The sequence below is a fragment of the Aquarana catesbeiana genome, linkage group LG03 (assembly GCF_042186555.1).
Source record: "Aquarana catesbeiana isolate 2022-GZ linkage group LG03, ASM4218655v1, whole genome shotgun sequence".
Taxonomy (NCBI): Eukaryota; Metazoa; Chordata; class Amphibia; order Anura; family Ranidae; genus Aquarana; species Aquarana catesbeiana.
Window position 1 is genome coordinate 743,990,932 of NC_133326.1, and position 19,517 is coordinate 744,010,448.

At 45.4% G+C, this 19,517-nt stretch overlaps 1 protein-coding gene across 1 annotated transcript in view; it reads right to left on the reverse strand.

Moving 5' to 3' along the window:
• Positions 1 to 19,517, reverse strand: part of ACAP1 (ArfGAP with coiled-coil, ankyrin repeat and PH domains 1) — a 32,323-nt gene that overhangs the window by 9,214 nt on the left and 3,592 nt on the right. Inside the window, exons 2-13 of the mRNA XM_073623489.1 lie at positions 16,859 to 16,978; positions 16,481 to 16,534; positions 14,937 to 14,995; positions 13,220 to 13,403; positions 12,500 to 12,544; positions 9,903 to 9,998; positions 6,770 to 6,844; positions 3,948 to 4,057; positions 3,567 to 3,615; positions 857 to 957; positions 522 to 633; positions 268 to 449 (exon numbers count right to left, since the gene is read on the reverse strand). Coding sequence (XP_073479590.1) covers positions 268 to 449; positions 522 to 633; positions 857 to 957; positions 3,567 to 3,615; positions 3,948 to 4,057; positions 6,770 to 6,844; positions 9,903 to 9,998; positions 12,500 to 12,544; positions 13,220 to 13,403; positions 14,937 to 14,995; positions 16,481 to 16,534; positions 16,859 to 16,978 — 1,187 coding nt within the window. The remainder of the gene's footprint in view (positions 1 to 267; positions 450 to 521; positions 634 to 856; positions 958 to 3,566; positions 3,616 to 3,947; positions 4,058 to 6,769; positions 6,845 to 9,902; positions 9,999 to 12,499; positions 12,545 to 13,219; positions 13,404 to 14,936; positions 14,996 to 16,480; positions 16,535 to 16,858; positions 16,979 to 19,517) is intronic.

The following is a 19,517-nucleotide window of genomic DNA, read 5'->3' on the forward strand; positions in this document are numbered from 1 at the left end:
CAGTTAGCAGTCAAGGCAAGGCAACCCATTGTCAGTAATTATCCTGGTCTAAGAAAGATGTTGAGTCATCCTGTAGTAAGTGGTCTGGTCATCCTGGTGTCAGTAGGCGACTAGCTCATCCTGATGTCAATAAGCAATCAGGTCACCCCCGTGTCAGTAAGTGGTTGGGTCATCCAAGTCAGTAAGTGGTCAGATTATCGCAGTGTCAGTAAGTAGCTGAGTCACTCAGGTGTCATTAGGAGGTTGGGTCCTCTAGGGTCTTCTCACCTGTGAATTCCGCTGCACTCGATACACAGGGTCACCCCTAGATTAATGCTCGCCCACTCTGGCTCCGCGGCTCGGCAGTCACAGCAGGCCACATTTCCAGCTACTCTCAGTATGGCATCCTGTGCGCCCGGCACTCCGCCCTTCTGCGGTGCCGGAGCCTCAGCTGGTGAACGGGGCAATCTCTGAGAAGAGAAGGATGTCACACATCTACACACAGTTATATGACCCACTCACAACCGCATTGGCACACTTACAAAACTTCCACTGTCCCTCTTGTTTTCGCTGTACGCCGTGGTGATGCTCCTCTGAACCGCGCTCACCCACAGCTGCATGACACGCTCAGACTCTGCCTGCAGCATGCAGGACCTGCAACACAGATAGCAATAACACTGGAACCAGGACAGGTAAGTACCAAAATACATATGATAATGACCATATATAACCTGTCTGTGACCTCATCAGGTTGTTGTCACACGTATAAAAATCTACATCCAGGCATGGTGGATGGCAAACAGTAGTCCATGAGAGAACAGCACCCTCAGATCTTCTGGCCCACCATACCAGAGCCTCTGGAAGTCCAACTACTCACTTTGATGGTGACACAACCTCAAAGCAAAAACGCCGGTCGGCATCAGGACACAATTTGACAGCGCAGAGCCGGAGGTCCACGATAACAACCGTCACAGGCTCCTGGGGGAGAATCGCACAGGGTTCAGCAATTTAGACATGTGTATATCAACACAGAGGATGATGGCAGAAGCTACTGAATGCCCGGGAGAGAGGTCCCACCAAACACCTGGCATCACCAGATATCAGAGATGGCATCCCCCTTCAGAGGGTGATCTTCCAAATCCTCATCACTTTTGCCAATAAATTATATTATATTGGAGCTACACAAAGGGAATCGGCTCCCAGGTACAGACAACCATGGACTCAGAAGGTAAGTTCACAATAATTCCATCATACAGAAAATGTTTGCAGGATTCAATCCAGAATCTGCATGCCCTCTTCCTTCACCACGCCAATTTTATTGATTGAAATAGCAAAATATATGACTAACATCAAACTGAATGGTGTTCTGTGGTTGTGTATTGGTTTGGCAACTAAATAATAAAACCTAGAGTATGGTTGGGCAGCATTGAGGAGTAGGAAAAGTATTAACATTTGAGGGTTACAATTAAAGGTAAAATGTGCCATAATCAGCTATGTGAGGATAAAAGAAGAAAGAACAGTTTCTACAGTACATACACATTGACAATCACTTGATTCAGGAGTAAAACTTTTTGTTGCTCGTGTTTTGCCAAACAGCACAATGGGCTGATCTCAAATCTTTCACTAAAGTCCAAGAAAGACCTCATATTCTTCACTGAAATCCATGGAAGACTGCAAGTCCTTCACTGCAGACCAGGAAAGACCTCACATAATTTAATACATTCCAAGGAACACCTCGAATCTTTCATTAGGAGTTCAGGAAAGACCTTAAATCACTCAGTGGAGTTCAAGACATTTCCCAAATCTTTCAATGGAATCCATGGAAGACCTCATATCCCTTACTGGAATCCATGAATGATCTCATTCTGTTAATATAGTCCGAGGAAGACCTCAGATCTTTCATTAGAGTTCAGATAAGACCTCAAATCATTCACTGGAGTCCAAGTAAGACCTCACATTGTTAACTGAAATTCACAGGAGATATTCCAGGAAAGACCTAAAAGCAATAACTTGAGTTCAAGAAAGTTCTCAAATCTTTCAATGGAATCCATGGAAGATTCAAATAATTTACTGGAGTCCAAGAAAGATCTTGTGCTTTTAATAAAGTCCAAGAAAGTCCTTTCACTATAGTTCAGAAAATACCTCAAAGCATTCACTGGAGTCCAAGAGAGACCTCAAATCTTAAACTAGATATCAGGAAAGACCTAAAATCACTCACTGGAGTCCAGAAAAGATCTAATAATCTTTAACTGGAATCCAAGGTAGAACTGAAATTGTTCAGTGAATGATTTGAGGTCTTTCATGGGCTCCAGTGAAATATTTCAATTCTTCCTTGGATTCCAGTTAAACATTTTTAGATCTTCGCTGAACTCCAGTGAGCGATTTCAGGTATTTCCTGATCTATAGTTTAAGATTTGAGATTTCTTTTGAACTCCAGTAAATGATTTGAGTTTTTTTCTGAACTCTAGTGAAAGGTCTGAGGCCTTCCTTGGACTTTATTAAAAACACAAGATCTTTCTTGGACTCCAGTAAAAGATTTGAATCTTCCACTGAATCCATTGAAAGACTTGAAAACATTCTTGAACTCCAGTGAACGATTTAAGGTCTTTACTGAATTACAATAAAAGAATTGAGGTATGCCTTGGACTGTGGTAAAAGATGTGAGATCTTCCCTGGACTTCAGCAAAGGACTTCCATGGATTTTAGTGAAAGATTTAATTTTTTTTTTGGAGCCCAGTGAATGATTTTTGGTCTTTCCTGGGCTCCAGTGGAGTCCAAGAAAGAATTCAAAGCTTTCACTGAAATCCATGACAGACCTCAACTGCTTTGCTGTAGTCCAGGAAAGACCGCACATCTTTTACCACATTCCAAGGAATACCTCAATTCTTTCATTAGAGTTCAGGAAAGACCTCAAGTCACTCACTGGAGTTCAAGAAAGTTCTCAAATCTTTTAATGGAATCCATAGAATATATAAAATACTTTACTGGAGTACAAGAACGATCTCATTATTTTAATAAAGTCCAAAGAAGACCTCAGATCTTTCACTAGGGTTCAGAAAAGACCTAAAATCATTCACTGGAGTCAAAGAAAGACCTCAAAACTAGAGATCTGGAAATACCTGCAATCACTCACTGGAGTCCATGGAAGATCTAAAAATATTTAACTGGATTCCAATGAAGAACTGAAATTGTTCACTGAAGTCCAGGAAAGACCTTGATCATTCACTGAAGTCCAAACAAGATATTAAAACTTTTGTTAGAGTAAAAACTAAAATGGTTCACTGGGATCCAAGGAAAACCTCAAACCCTTCACTGGAATCCAATGAAGACCTCAAATCCTTTATTGGAGTTCAAAGAGGACCTCAAATCTTTCATTGGAGTTCAAGAATGACCTCAAATCCTTCACAGGAATCCAGTGAAGACCGTAAATCCTTTATTGGAGTCAAAGGGTGACCTCCAATGTTCAAGTGGAATTAAATGGAGACCTAAACATTTTCATTCAATACAAAGCATACATCCCAATTATTACATGCAAAGATAATGTCTATTAATATATGAATGCAGGGGAGGATGAACCATCTACTCACCAGCTTCTTTTGATAAACCAGCTGATTGTTCTGAATGGAAAACCACCGACTAGAGAGGAGACAAAATAGGTACACTTTATGTTTCTATAAAATTTGTTGGACTATATTCCTACAGTTGTTCTGCATTCCTGTACCCAAACTCAAATACCCCCCCCCCACCCCGACATGCTGATGCTGCTTTATCTGTCACATTCAATGTTCTTTTATCTTCACATCTCAACCTCCAAATCCATCTCCCGTACGCAGTGCCAGGTGTAACCCACCCATCACCCATCTCTCCATTGCTCCCAGTATCTGCTATCCTAACCTGTCTTCGTTCACCTTGTACCCCACTTCCTTGCTGCCTCCACCTTTCTGAAAAAAGCATGAAAACCCTCTCACCGGCTCCAGGTCTTAAAGGTGTTACTGGCCCGCTTAAAGAGGTAACCTTCAATCACTATCTCTGAGGTTTCTCCCTCGCTCTGGAAGACGGCATCCTCATCTGAAACCTCCTGCAGAAAGAGAGGAGAGATTTAGAAAATACACAAGACCCTATAACCACAACCACTCCAACATAAGCCACTGGTAGAAACCACAACCACTCCTACACAAGACACTGGTAGAAAGAACAACCACTCCTACACAAGACACTGTTGAAACCACAACTACTCCAACACAAGACACTGGTAGAAACCACAACCACTCCAACACAAGACACTGATAGAAACCACAACCACTCCAACACAAGACACTGGTAGAAACCACAACTACTCCAACACAAAACACTGGAAGAAACCACAACCACTCCATAACACAAGACACTGGTAGAATCAGGGGAGAGATATTCACAGCTCAGGGTTAGTATTAGGGATGGGTGAACGGTCGGCCCGAGCATAAGTTCAGGCCGATCTTTCGCTGTTCGGACGTTCGACAAACAGCAGGAAAAAATGGGCCATTCGACCGCTTGTTCGGCCCCCCGAACCGATCACAATGCATTGCGGCGCTGGATAGTGCATTGCAAGCCTTGATTGGCTGAAGCAGTGAAAGCTTCAGCCAATCAGGACACAGAGCACTGTCAGAGTCATGATTGGACACTGTCATCATGAATTTATCCAATCATGGCTCATTCCCGCCCCACAGAATAAAAGTATTCTTTGAATGGCAGCCATTTTTAGTGTGATTTCGGCGTGGAGAGAGATAGAACAAGGCTCTGTTCAGTGCTATTAGTTAGTTAGTGTGCTATACTGTGCTATTTTGCTTCAATTGTCAGTGTAGAATATTAGTTTAGTGTCAGTCTAGGGATAGTGTGAGTGTAGTGAGGAGGACCATCATTCAGCTTTTCATAGTGTGCAGCTAGAGTAGGGACAGTTCAGATAGTTACACTGTATTGTAGTGAGACCGTGTCAGTAATCTTTACATTAGTGTATAGCTAGAGTAGGGACAGTTCAGATAGCGTCAGTTTAGTGATGGTTGAACACCATCTATTTGATTGTGTTACTGCCAGTTTAACGCCATTTACTTCTGTGTGCGTTACTGCCAGTTTAACGCCATATAGTTTTGTGCGTTACTGCCAGTTTACCGCCATTTACTTCTGTGTGCGTTACTGCCAGTTTAACGCCATATAGTTTTGCGTGCGTTACTTCCAGTTTAACGCCATATAGTTCTGTGTGCGTTACTGCCAGTTTAACGCCATTTACTTCTGTTTGTGTTACTGCCAGTTTAACGCCATATAGTTTTATGTGTTACTGCCAGTTTAACACCATATCGTTTTGTGTGTTACTGCCAGTTTAACGCCATATCGTTTTGTGCGTTACTGCCAGTTTAACGCCATATAGTTTTGTATGCATTACTGCCAGTTTAACGCCATTTACTTCTGCGCGTGTTACTGACAGTTTAATGCCATATAGTTTTGCGTGCATTACTGCCAGTTTAACGCCATATAGTTTTGTGCATTACTGCCAGTTTAACGCCATATAGTTTTGTGTGCGTTACTGCCAGTTTAATGCCATTTATTCCTGTGTGCGTTACTGGCAGTTTAACGCCATAGTTTTGCATGCGTTACTGCCAGTTTAACGCCATATAGTTCTGTGCATCACTGTACGTTTGGCGCATTATATTGCAGTATATTATAGTGTATCCGTGGAGTGTGTCTGTGTAGTGAATACTCAAATTAAAGTGCACCATTTCCTCTGTTTAGTGAGTTTGCCCGTGCTATCCAGCCACAGCATGCAGAGGAGGTGGTGGACTGGCTTACTAAACCTTCCTCATCCTCCGTCACCCAAGCAGAGACAAGTGCGCAGTCCCCTGCAGTTGCCAGAGTGGATAAACCTGCCTCTTTGTCCACATCTATTCCTGCCATAGCCCCAACATCCAAAGAGTCATTTTTCAGCAGGTGAATATCATTGCAATTTTTTTACAGCAAGGCCAAATTCTTGCTTTCGTCAAGATTATCTCAATAGGGTTACAGTGGGAAGGCGCCACCGACACCCAAAGAACAATTTTTCTGCACCCGTTACTTCTATCCAAAGTCAAAGTGACACCAAAAAATCTCTAATCTTGTTCCCAGTGCACTACATTGTGGCCTCATCATACACACTTCTGGCTCCTCAGCTGTTGCTGAGCAAAATAAAGAAAGCTTTCTGGGAAAATTTAATTTTTTTTGGCTTTATAAATGCAATTATTGCTGCAGCAGATTCTAGAGATGGTACAGATCTGCCACTTTACATGTAGACTAAGGGGACCCCCCAAAGGCACTTTATTGGAAGGAATTTTTCATTATTATGCTTTCACTTTAAAAATCTAAAAAAACTCAGCTCATGTAATAAATTATGTTTTTTACTAACTTTTTTTTATTGATACATGTCCCCCCAGGGAAGGACCCGGACTCCTATAACCATTGTATGCCCAATAACTTGCATATAAGCCTTCAAAATGGGCACTTTTGATTTTGAAGGAAGAGGGAGGGATAGAAGAATGAAGGGAAAGGAAATGGGAGGAGGGGGTAGGGAGGGATGTGAATTTGGTGGGAGATGAATGGGGGAGTGATAGGAGAGGAATAGGAAAGGAAGGAAGGGACAGAACATTAGAAGGAAGAGAGGAAAGGGATGGAAGAGAGAAGAGAAGGGAGGGAAGGGAGGAGATGGGAGAGGGAAGGGAGGGGATGTAATAAGATTTGAAGGGAGAGGATGAGCATTACACAGACATCCATAGAAAACCATCCTCACCCTGTGTTTCATGCTGATCAGTTTCTGCTCCAGATCTCTCTGCTCCCGGGCCCCTTGTAGGACCGTCTGATGGACCTGCAGAACAGAATGAACATCGGTTTGCTTTATCGCCCATTGTTGCACTCATTCTTCTTTGTAAGGGACATCATCCACCAGAGGTCCCCCACACGTTTCGGTTGCAGTGAGTATGAGGGACACTTCAAGGTGGACTTGAATTAAAAAACTCCTATCCATAATGAGAGATCATCTAAGGCACTGCATCCTCTGGCTGTTAGTCTCACCAGATGCAGGGAGACCACAAGCAATACTGGCAAATAGTCCTTTGTCTCCCACATTTTGGCTTCACCTGTACGGGTGAGGAAATTCTGAATGGCTGCAACAAGGGAGCTTCGGAATTACACTTGAATCACGAGCCACTTGTAGTGCTTTGCATAAAATATTTATCCCCCGCCCCTAAAGTTCTTCCACATTTTGTTGTTTAACAGCCTAGAAGTAAAATGGATTTAACTGGGATTTTAGGCCATCGGCCTTCACAAATGTTTACAAGTTCAAAAACAAGCCGCGAAGATTTACATATTTAAAAATTAGAAAGTCTTGACTGCATGAGTATTCACCCCCTTTGGTGTAACAACCCTAAATAAGCCCTGGTCCAACCAACTGCCTTCAGACCTGAAGTGTCAGAGGATCATTCTCCCGTTGTCTCTGGAAGGCCGTAGAGTTTATTAGAGAACCATCTAAACCTACAATAGAATGGAGACCCAGAAGACATCAGGACAACATCCTAGATAAAGTTCTGCAGAAGCTACAATTATGGGTCCAGCTCAGGGCTGGTCTGGGACATAAATTAGGCCCTGGACTTCCTCATCTTTGACCCACTTTAATTTTGAGAGCCCCCATCAGAAGCCCTTCACATCAGTGTCCTCCCCCTCCCCCTCCCTCTTGTACTCACAATTTTTAGGCAGCTTCTCCTTCCTCTCTCCAGTCATGTGATAACAAGTGATAAGGGGAGAGAGGAAGGAAAGTCTACCGTTGGTCTATCTCCCCCTGCAGGCTGGAGGGAGAATAACGCCTCATGCTCTCCATCATATGACAGAAGCTCCTCCTGACAGGAGTCAGTGTTGCCAACCATCAGTATTTTTACTGGCAGCCAGTAAAAAATGGGCACTTTTCTCCTGCCAGTAAATGCCAGTGACAGAAAAAGGTTGCCAGTATAAAAACATGGCTGTGACGCTTGGCCCAGCCAAGACCATTTGAGTGCCTTCTATAGTGTGTTTGGGCATCGCTGGCGGGTGATGGGTCTGGTGGAATCAGTGCCTGAGCGTTTTGTGTGATGTCATAGTGCAAGGGAGCAGAGCCGAGCATCTAGAACCTTGTGTGAGGTAAGGCAAGCTGGGAGCGGGACTGTCAGTGCTGTTTGGACTGAAGGGACCATCTGGCGTGGAGAGAGACTGTCCCTGTGACTCGGGAGGGGACGTGTCGTGTCGGTGAGGTGTCATCATCATCTGTACTGCTCTCCGTGTCGCAGTGAGAGTCAATTTCACGTGTGTGTCCCGCCCATTTTCACTTCTTCTCCTCCTGAGTCCTGTCCCTCAGCTACTTACTTACTACTAAATCTATCGTATTTACTATCGTAAATAAAATAAGAACTTTTTTTTCCTTAATATCTACCTTAAATCACGTTGCTAATTGCATTTTGTACTTGTTTGTAGCCTAAATACTAAAATGTGTGCTTAAAACTGTAATTTTGTAACTTTTGGAAATGCCAGTAAAAACGTGGCTGTGCCAGTAAATTTTGGGTGTTGTGTCAGTAAATTTCAATCTGGTAGGTTGGCAACACTGACAGGAGTGAAATTGCGATCTCTCACTGTCAGAGAGGAGCGGATCCAGGACCGTACCCGACTGGCCCACTGAGCCATCGGCCCACCGGGAATCTCCCGGTAGTCCCGATGGCCAGTACATGCCTGGTCCAGCTATAAAAATATCCAAACGTCCCTCATTCCCAGGAGCACCAATTAACTTTCACTAAAAATCTGAAGGAATCTGCCATCCACCAAAGCCCAGCGAAGGGTATGAAGGACATAAGTCAGAGGAGCACCAAGAGGCCAATGATAACTCTGAAAGAAACTACACAGATCCACAGCTACACTATATTACCAAAAGTATTGGGACGCCTGCCTTTACACACACACATGAGCTTTAATGACATCCCAGTCTTATACCCCGTACACACGGTCGGATTTTCCGATGAAAAATGTCCGATCGGAGCGTGTTGTCGGAAATTCCGACCGTGTGTGGGCTCCATCAGACATTTTCCATCGGATTTTCCGACACACAAAGTTGGAGAGCAGGATATAAAATTTTCCGACAACAAAATCCGTTTCCGGTCACAAATTCCGATCGTGTGTACACAAATCCGATGGACAAAGTGCCACGCATGCTCAGAATAAAATAAAGAGATGAAAGCTATTGGCCACTGCCCCGTTTATAGTCCCGACGTACGTGTTTTACGTCACCGCGTTCAGAACGATCGGATTTTCCGACAACTTTGTGTGACCGTGTGTATGCAAGACAAGTTTGAGCCAACATCCGTTGGAAAAAATCCTAGGATTTTGTTGTCGGAATGTCCGAACAAAGTCCGACCGTGTGTACGGGGCATTAGTCCGTACGGTTCAATATTGAGTTGGCTCCGCCCTTTGCAGCTATAACAGCTTCAACTCTTCTGGGAAGGCTGTCCTCAAGGTTTAGGAGGGTGTCTATTGGAATGTTTGACCATTCTTCCAGAAGAGCATTTGTGAGGTCAGGCACTGATGTTGGAAGAGAAGGCCTGCCTCGTAGTCTCTGCTCTAATTCATCCCAAAGGGGTTCTATCGGGTTGAGGTCAAGACTCTGTACAGACCAGTCAAGTTCCTCCACCCCAAACTCCCTCATCCATGTCTTCATGGACCTTGCTTTGTGCACTGGTGCACAGTCATATATGTATATATATTTGTAGTGAGGTGTTGGTACATGCACAAATTATAAGGAGTCCATCATCTTTAGATTTCAGAATTTGGTATGTAATTGTGGAATTTCTATAGATTTGCTCTGCATTTTTTGCCCTTCTATAGGGTGTATTATCTCCTGTACCCCTCACCTGTGTGGCCAGGCCCTTCCGATATTCCTCCACATTCTTCAGGACGGTGTGACTCTGTGTGAGGAAACCAGTCTGAGCGTCTATCAGCTGCAACATCTGAAAGAAAGAGGAAGAAGGAGTCATTCCGGGGTGGGGGGGTCATTCCTAGTCTTTGTTCAGTGGATGTGGCGGCCTCATGTATCCCATGCGCCTCCAATATCTGTCCAATCATCCTATGATAACCCCATAGGACCAAGACCCCCAACATCTGTCCAATCATTCTATGATAACCCCATAGGACCAAGACCCCCAACATCCGTCCAATCATTCTATGATAACCCCATAGGACAGAGACACCCCAATATCCATCCAACCATTCTTCGATAACCCCATAGGACAGAGACCCCTAATATCTGTCCAATCATTCTATGATACCCCCATAGGACAGTGACCCCCAATATCTGTCCAATCATTCTATGATACCCCCATAGGACAGAGACCCCCAATATCTGTCCAATCATTCTATGATAACCCCATAGGACAGAGACACCCCAATATCCATCCAACCATTCTTCGATAACCCCATAGGACAGAGACCCCTAATATCTGTCCAATCATTCTATGATACCCCCATAGGACAGTGACCCCCAATATCTGTCCAATCATTCTATGATACCCCCATAGGACAGAGACCCCCAATATCTGCCCAATCATTCTATGATACCCCCATAGGACAGAGACTCCCAATATCTGTCCAATGATTCTACAATAACCCTATAGGACAGAGACCCCCCAATGTCTGTCCAATCATTCTATGATACCCCCAGAGGACACAGGTCCCCAATATCTATCCAATCATTCTATGATACCCCCATAGGAAAGAGATCCCCAATATCTGTCCAATCATTGTATGATAACCCCATAGGACAGAAACCCCCAATATCTGTCCAATCATTCTATGATACCCCCATAGGACAGAGACCCCCAATATCTGTCCAATCATTCTATGATAACCCCATAGGACAGAGACCCCCAATATCTGTCCAATCATTGTATGATAACCCCATAGGACAGAAACCCCCAATATCTGTCCAATCATTCTATGATACCCCCATAGGACAGTGACCCCCAATATCTGTCCAATCATTCTATGATACCCCCATAGGACAGAGACCCCCAATATCTGTCCAATCATTCTATGATACCCCCATAGGACAGAGACCCCCAATATCTGTCCAATCATTCTATGATACCCCCATAGGACAGAGACCCCCAATATCTGCCCAATCATTCTATGATACCCCCATAGGACAGAGACTCCCAATATCTGTCCAATGATTCTACGATAACCCTATAGGACAGAGACCCCCCAATGTCTGTCCAATCATTCTATGATACCCCCAGAGGACACAGGTCCCCAATATCTATCCAATCATTCTATGATACCCCCATAGGAAAGAGATCCCCAATATCTGTGAAATCATTGTATGATAACCGCATAGGACAGAAACCCCCAATATCTGTCCAATCATTCTATGATAACCCCATAGGACAGTGACCACCAATATTTGTCCAATCATTCTATGATAACCCCATAGGACAGAGACCCAGAATATCTGTCCAATCATTCTATGATAACCCCATAGGACAGAGAGCCCCAATATCTGTCCAATCATTCTATGTTTATACCATAGGACAGAGACCCCCAATATCTGTCCATCCATTCTATGATAACCCCGTAGGACAGAGACCCCCAATATCTGTCCAATGATTCTATGATAACCCCATAGGACAAAGACCCCCAATATCTGTCTAATCATTCTATGTTTATCCTCTAGGACCAAGACCCCCAATATCTGTCCAATCATTCTATGACAACCACATAGGACAGAGACCCCCAATATCTGTCCAATCATTCTATGTTTATACCATAGGACAGAGAACCCCAATATCTGTCCAATCATTCTATGACAACCACATAGGGCAGAGACCCCCAATATCTGTCCAATGATTCTATGATAAAAAACAAACAAAGGCGCCTCCAAGTGCAGAAGATAAACAATTTTAATACCCCAACTGGGTTAAAAACAGTTGGGGTATTAAAATTGTTTATCTTCTGCACTTAGAGGCGCCTTTGTTTGTTTTTATGTCATTTTAGACCCTGCTTCAAGTCTTTTAAAGTTGCAGCCCTTTCTGCTGAAGATTACCATCCTTTCATCCCTTTCAACCAACATTTCTCCCGTTCATTTTTGGACTGCCGACCCCTAATAGAGACATCATTTGGACTACGCTAGTCCTGTGCGCCCTATACTACTTTTTATTTCTATGATAACCCCATAGGACAAAGACCCCCAATATCTGTCCAATCATTCTATGTTTATCCTCTAGGAAAGAGACCCCCAATATCTGTCCATCCATTCTATGATACCCCTATAGGAAAGAGACCCCCAATATCTGTCCATCCATTCTATGATAACCCCATAGGACAGAGACCCCCAATATCTGTCCATCCATTCTATGTTTATTGCATAGGAAAGAGACCCCCAAAATCTGCCCATTCATTCTATGATAACCCCATAGGACAGAGACCCCCCAATTGGATTTTCTTGGAAACTCACAAACTCCAAAATGTCGAACTTCTTCTTCCCTTGGATGACGTTGATCTGAAGAAGGAGATAGAGAAGTGGAAGTAGGAGGAGATCGGAAGAAGAATATCAGTCTTCATATCATTTTCCTGAACGGTTAGCACAGTGAAGGAAATGCATACATTTTTAGGTATTGACAGCAACAGGAATTTATTCTCCACCACTTGACTTTTTGTAGGGCCAAGCTGGAAAAGGCTCAATTCATAAAGCTAGCACCCTGGGATAAGGATCCTTGTTTTCAGCATACTTTCCAACAATATGGTCCCATATTCCAAGATGGCCCTCATCTCATCCATTCAAGGGTGGGCATGTCCAAATTATACCAACAATAAAATTGGTCCCACCCAGACCTTACCCCTGATATGCCGGGACCACATTCCCCCCCATTACATCCACTTAATGTGATGGTCCTGCCCAAACCTCATCTTTAAATATGGGGGGGCTGCCCATTCTGATCCCTATAATGAACTCCTTATTGAATTACAGCCAATGTGAATGAACTATAAATATGACTGATGCTTTGATCCCGGGATATGACCCTGGACACAGCATCTGTGAGACACAGAACCAAGAGATGGCGGTCACATGGCTAAAATAAAGATCCTTATCCCTGTGTGTGAAAGCTTTGTGAATTGAGCCATACAATACGATAAGATATAGTGATATGACATAATATGAGGGCCTGGTACTCACCTGTAGGGTATAATCCAGAACCCGCTCTCTGAACGCCTTGCGGGATGTCTGCACCGACACCGCCGCGTCCTGCACTTCCTGCGCCTTCTTGCGAGAAATCTCTGAATTGTGGTTTAAGGCGCTCTCCAGCCCCTCTCTGCAGCGCTCCAATTCCTTGCGGCTGTCTCGGAAGGAACGTATGTCTCTAGGATGGACAAGGACAATTATGACAGATCTCTGGAGATTTCACAGTGCCATCGAGTGCAGGGGGTCATGTGCACTGGGGCCCCTTAGTGGAGTCGGGCCCTCTCTCTCCCACTGGCTGATGATCACATGGGCACCTCTGTAGGTGGACCACATTACAGTAATGATGGCGGTAAAGCAAACCTACAGCATCCTTCTCTATAGTAATCTGGCTGGTGGACTGAGGAGCCATCACCTATAGGATCAGTTTGTTTTCTGAAAAGACCAAAGACCAGATGATTTATGGAGTGCACGACTAATGCCGCGTACACACGATCGGAAATTCGGCCAGCAAAAAAGACCGATGAGAGCTTTTGGTCGGAAAATGCGACCGTGTATATGCTCCATCGGACTTTTGCTGGCTGAATTCCAGCCAGCAAAAGATTGAGAGCATGTTCTCAATTTTTTGGTCAGAAAAAGTTTCTATCCAAAAATGCGTTCGTCTGTAGCAATTCCGATGCACAAAATTCCTACGCATGCTCCGAAACAATTCAACGCATGCTTGGAAGCATTGAACTTCATTTTCTCGGCTCGTCGTAGTGTTGTACGTCACCGTGTTCTTGACGGTCGAAAGTCAAGCGAACTTTTGTGTGACCGTTTGTATGCAAGGCAAGCTTGAGCAGAATCCCGTCGGAAAAGCCGTCATATCTTTTTCCGTCCAAAATCCCAATCGTGTGTACACGACTAATAATGTCCTGTGGACAGATTCTCCCACCTGAGCTGTGGATCTCTGCAGCTCCTCCAGAGTTACCATGGACCTCTTGGCTCTTCTCTGATGAATGCTCTCCTTGCCCGGCCGGTCAGTTTAGGTGGACGGCCATGTCTTCGTAGGTTTACAGTTGTGCCATACTCTTTCCATTTTCCGATGATGGATTGAACAGAGCTCCGTGAGATGTTCAAAGCTTGGGAGATATTTTTATAACCTAACCCTGCTTTATACTTCTCCACGACTTTATAACTGACCTGTTTGGTGTGTTCCTTGGCCTTCGTGATGCTGTTTGTTCACTAAGGTTCTCTAACAAACCTCTGAGGGCTTCACAGAACAGCTGTATTTATACTGAGATTAAATGACACACAGGTGGACTCTATTTACTAATTAGGTGACTTCTGAAGGCCATTGGTTCCCTAGATTTTAGTTAGGGGGTATCAGAGTAAAGGGGGCTGAATACAAATGCCCCCCGCACACACTTTTCACAGATTTATTTGTATCATTTTCCCTCCACTTCACAATTATGTGACACTTTGTGTTGGTCCATCACATAAAAGCCCAATAAAATACATTTACGTTTTTGGTTGCAACATGACAAAATGTGGGAAATGTCAAGGGGCGCGAATACTTTTTCAAGGCACTGTAAGAGAGGTGAAGGATGGAGGAATGAGAGGGGAAGATAACAGAGTTGAAGGGTGGAGGAAGGAGAGGGGAGGATAATAGTGGTGAAGGGTGGAGAGGGTGAGGAGAAGGGGTATGAAGGAACAGGGATGGAGATCAGCTCACTCTTTCAGGAGATGATGCAGTTTGTGTTTGAAGCTTTGTTGGATGGAGTCCAGGAGCTCCTGTCGGAGGAAGGAAGATGGTCATCATGGAAATAGCTGGTAGGAGGCCAGACAATGGTAAATACAAAAGGTGACAGAAAAGCTAAATGAGAGTGAAAAGGCTGCACACAAGGAGACACAAATAGAGAAAAGTGAGAACGAGGCATCCTACCAGAGACGGAGAGACTCCATGGTGAGGTGTCACAGAGGAGACTACTATGTGGACTACTTATAAAGGAGTCAGGAGATGTTCCCTCAGCCTTTTCCTGTTTGTATTATGTTGTTTTGCAGTCTCTTGCAGAGCAGTGTGCTCTGTGAATTTCTGTATCACCTTATCTGTTGAGGGGGCCTCAGAATTCTGTGTCAAGGACAGGTCGGTGCATTGAGTCCCGTCTTGGAAGCTAGTCAACCTCTGGTACAGCTGTCATCAGTCAGTTGGACCAGTCTTTAACAAAACACAGAAGCACTGTGTGGTAAATGTATGAAGACCTTGGTAGGAGGTCTTTCTGCTAGGGAGAAGTCCCCTGTTGAGCAGACTGAGTGCCTTTTCCGGGGCCCGGGGGCTAGGCCCAATGCAGGCTCTGTGTCTGGAGGTGTCCCATGCTAGAGTCAGGGAACTGTAATAGAGTACCGGAAGAACCTCCTGTTTTTGTGGCTCCATTAGTAGCCATGTGCTCCTGGATAGGGAGACCTAACCAGTGACTGCTAGTCACAAATGCTGTAAGAGCCCAGGAATAGATTTGGGTATTCCTACTTCTTCTGTCATCTTTATTCAAGTTTTAAGTGTTGGAAGGGCTGGAGAAATTAGACAGATTGCTGCTCCAGGTAAGTAATATAATCCACCAAAAAGGAAGAGCTGGGTGCTAGCTCCGGCTCGCATCCGTGAACATGTAGACCAAGTGGAAGTGTCCTTTAGAGGTTCGGTAGGCCAGTCTTCCTTTGGGTTATGTGAAACATCTTCACCCCTTGGTCCGTTGTTTTAGCCCTGGTGGCAGTCTTTCAATAAACCTGTTGGAAGGATGTTGGTGTGCAGCTAATTTTTCTCATTTGGTCTACATTCAAGGGCTGGAGCTGCATTTATTACAAGCTGGAAATAGGTGTAACTGCCAGGGAACAAGATGTTCTTGGTGAGTCCCACCTACAAGTCCCAGGCCCTTTCTGTTGGAGGCACCACACCAAGGTACCAGGACAATCCCTAATCTCCCACTTGGCGAAGGCTCGGGTCTTATAGCCTACACAGGAACTGCACGATTAACATGATCTTGTAGAGTTCACTGTATAATTTTCTACTTAAATAATTACAATTTTCTACACACTAAGCTGGATGAATGGGGGAGGGGGGAGAAAAGAATGATCCACATCACAACTTCATACATGAAGAATAAAATGTCACCACAATGTATAGATATTCCCCAAAGTAAGGAGAGTCTGATAGAAGAATTCAGAATGGAAGGACATTGAACTGGAGATTATGAGGATCCAGAAGAACCGAGACATTATTCTTACCAAGTGATTGTCTATAATTTTATTCAGACTGTCAGAGAAACGCTCCAAGCAATCCTACGTAGAAGAAAAAGATATCATTCAGTGATTGTTCACAGCAGAACTCCAGAACCAGCAAATTAACAATAAAGAAAAGATGAAATCTGGTAGAAAACTGGGGGAAAAGGATCATATCCACCATTAATAGAACTCCCACCAAGAACATTTTTATTTTTGCCAGATTGGATCTATAAAAGAAGACATCACCAGGAGATCTTCATGGATCTACATCATATAAAGACCCCATAAAATTATAATTTTTGATCACTAGACAGCAATCCAAGTTCATGTCTGAATTTTCACCATGATTGCCATGAAATGGTCTCCAGCACACGGACTTACCTTCAGCATGGTGTCCTCCTGGGAATGGTGGGACAGCTCACGCAAGGCGCAGACAAAGTGACGGCTACTGGTGCAGTACTGACGTCCTCCATCCACCATATGGGAGGAGAGCTTTACCAGCTAGGAGATGAAGGAAATACAGACAACTCATTTTATGTTCAACTATTGCAGATTAGGAATAATTGATCATGTATCAGATTTGGTGTGGATGGTTGGAACTGTAAATGGTCAGCAGCCGATAATAGAGCTTATGGAGGATTTTTATGTCCCCACCTAGAAATTCATGGTGAACCGCTCTCTAGGCGCAGAGTCCCCAGACCTTATCGGAAAAAAACAGGGGTGTGTAGTCCTGGTGATTACAAAAGCTTGGATTGTGGAAAACCCAATATACTAGGGGTGTTGAATATAATCGCAGCATCGATGCATCGCGATTCAGACGTACATGATGCTGCGAGTCGGCCGAATCGATCTCTGATGACATCATCTGTCACTCAGTGCGGTGCTCTGTCTCTCCAGGAGAAACACAGAGGCAGAGACTGCATGGTGGCTAAAGCCCCTCCCCTTCACTGAATTAGAAAGTCAGCTGTACAGTGCAAGGGGAGGAGCTTGAGGAGACCCGACATAAAGAGAGGCTTCACTGGAGGCACCAGAAGGAGAAAACACACTGAGCAGCATGGAGGAGGGGGAATCCACTGACACTGAGAGCTGGTGAGTGCTAGTGTCACTGATCCCATCCCTCCACTACCATCAGCCCTCTGCCACTGATCCCAGCCATCCCTCTGATCCCACCATCCCTCAGCCTGATCCCATCCCTCCACTACCATCACTCCTCTGCCTGATCCCAGCCATCCCTCTGATCCCACCATCCCTCAGCCTGATCCCATCCCTCCACTAGCATCAGCCCTCTGCCACTGATCCCAGCCATCCCTCTGATCCCACCATCCCTCAGCCTGATCCCATCTCCCCACTACCATCACCCCTCTGCCTGATCCCATCCATCCACTACCATCACCCCTCTGCCTGATCCCAGCCATCCCTCTGATCCCACCATCCCTCAGCCTGATCCCATCCCTCCACTACCATCACCCCTCTGCCTGATCCCATCCATTGACTACCATCACCCCTCTGCCTGATCCAAGCCATCTCTCTGATCCCACCATCCCTCAGCCTGATCCCATCCCTCCACTACCATCACCCCTCTGCCTGATCCCATCCATCCCCTACCATCACTCCTCTGCCTGATCCCAGCCATCCCTCTGATCCCACTATCCCTCAGCCTGATCCCATCCCTCCACTACCATCACCCCTCTGCCTGATCCCATCCCTCCACTACCATCACCCCTCTGCCTGATCCCATCCATCCCCTACCATCACCCCTCTGCCTGATCCCAGCTATCCCTCTGATCCCACCATCCCTCAGCCTGATCCCATCCATCCACTACCATCACCCCTCTGCCTGATCCCAGCCATCCCTCTGATCCCACCATCATTCTGCCTGATCCCATCCATCTACTACCATCACCTCTCTGTCTGATCCCAGCCATCCCTCTGATCCCACCATCATTCTGCCTGATCCCATCCATCCACTACCATCACCCCTCTGCCTGATCTCAGCCATCCCTCTGATCCCATCCCTCCACTACCATCACCCCTCTGCCTGATCCCATCCATCCACTACCATCACCCCTCTGCCTGATCGCATCCATCCACTACCATCACCCCTCTGCCTGATCCCATCCCTCCACTACCATCACCCCTCTGCCTGATCCCAGCCATCCCTCTGATCCCACCATCCCTCAGCCTGATCCCATCCATCCACTACCATCACCCCTCTGCCTGATCCCAGCCATCCCTCTGATCCCACCATCATTTTGCCTGATCCCATCCATCCACTACCATCACCCCTCTGTCTGATCCCAGCCATCCCTCTGATCCCACCATCCACTACCATCACCCCTCTGCCTGATCCCAGCCATCCCTCTGCCACTAATCCTATGTATCCCTTTGACCCTGATCCCATCCATCCCTCTGCCACTGTTCCCATCCTTCCACTACCATAACCCCTCTGCCTGATCCCATCCATCCCTCTGCCACTGATCCCAGCCATCCCTCTGCCTCTGATCCCAGCCATCCCTCTGCCTCTGATCCCAGCCATCCCTCTGCCTCTGATCCCAGCCATCCCTCTGCCTCTGATCCCAGCCATCCCTCTGCCTCTGATCCCAGCCATCCCTTTGACCATGATCCCATCCATCCCTTTGCCACTGATCCCATCCTTCCACTACCATAACCCCTCTGCCTGATCCCATCTATCCCTTTGACCATGATCCCATCCATCCCTCTGCCACTGATCCCATCCTTCCACTACCATAACCCCTCTGCCTGATCCCATCCATCCCTCTGCCACTGATCCCAGCCATCCCTATGCCTCTGATCCCATCCATCCCTCTGATCCCACCATCCCTCTGCCTCTTGATAAAAATTGAGTTTTTCTGACTGCTTGAATTTTTGGATAAAATGTTTTTAACCATGCGCACCTGCGCAGTAATCGTGATGCATCGCGGAATCGAATCGATTTGTGGACAGGATAATCATAATCAAATCAAATTGTGAGACCAGTGAAGATGCACACCCCTACGATATACCCTCGGAGTGGTTTAGC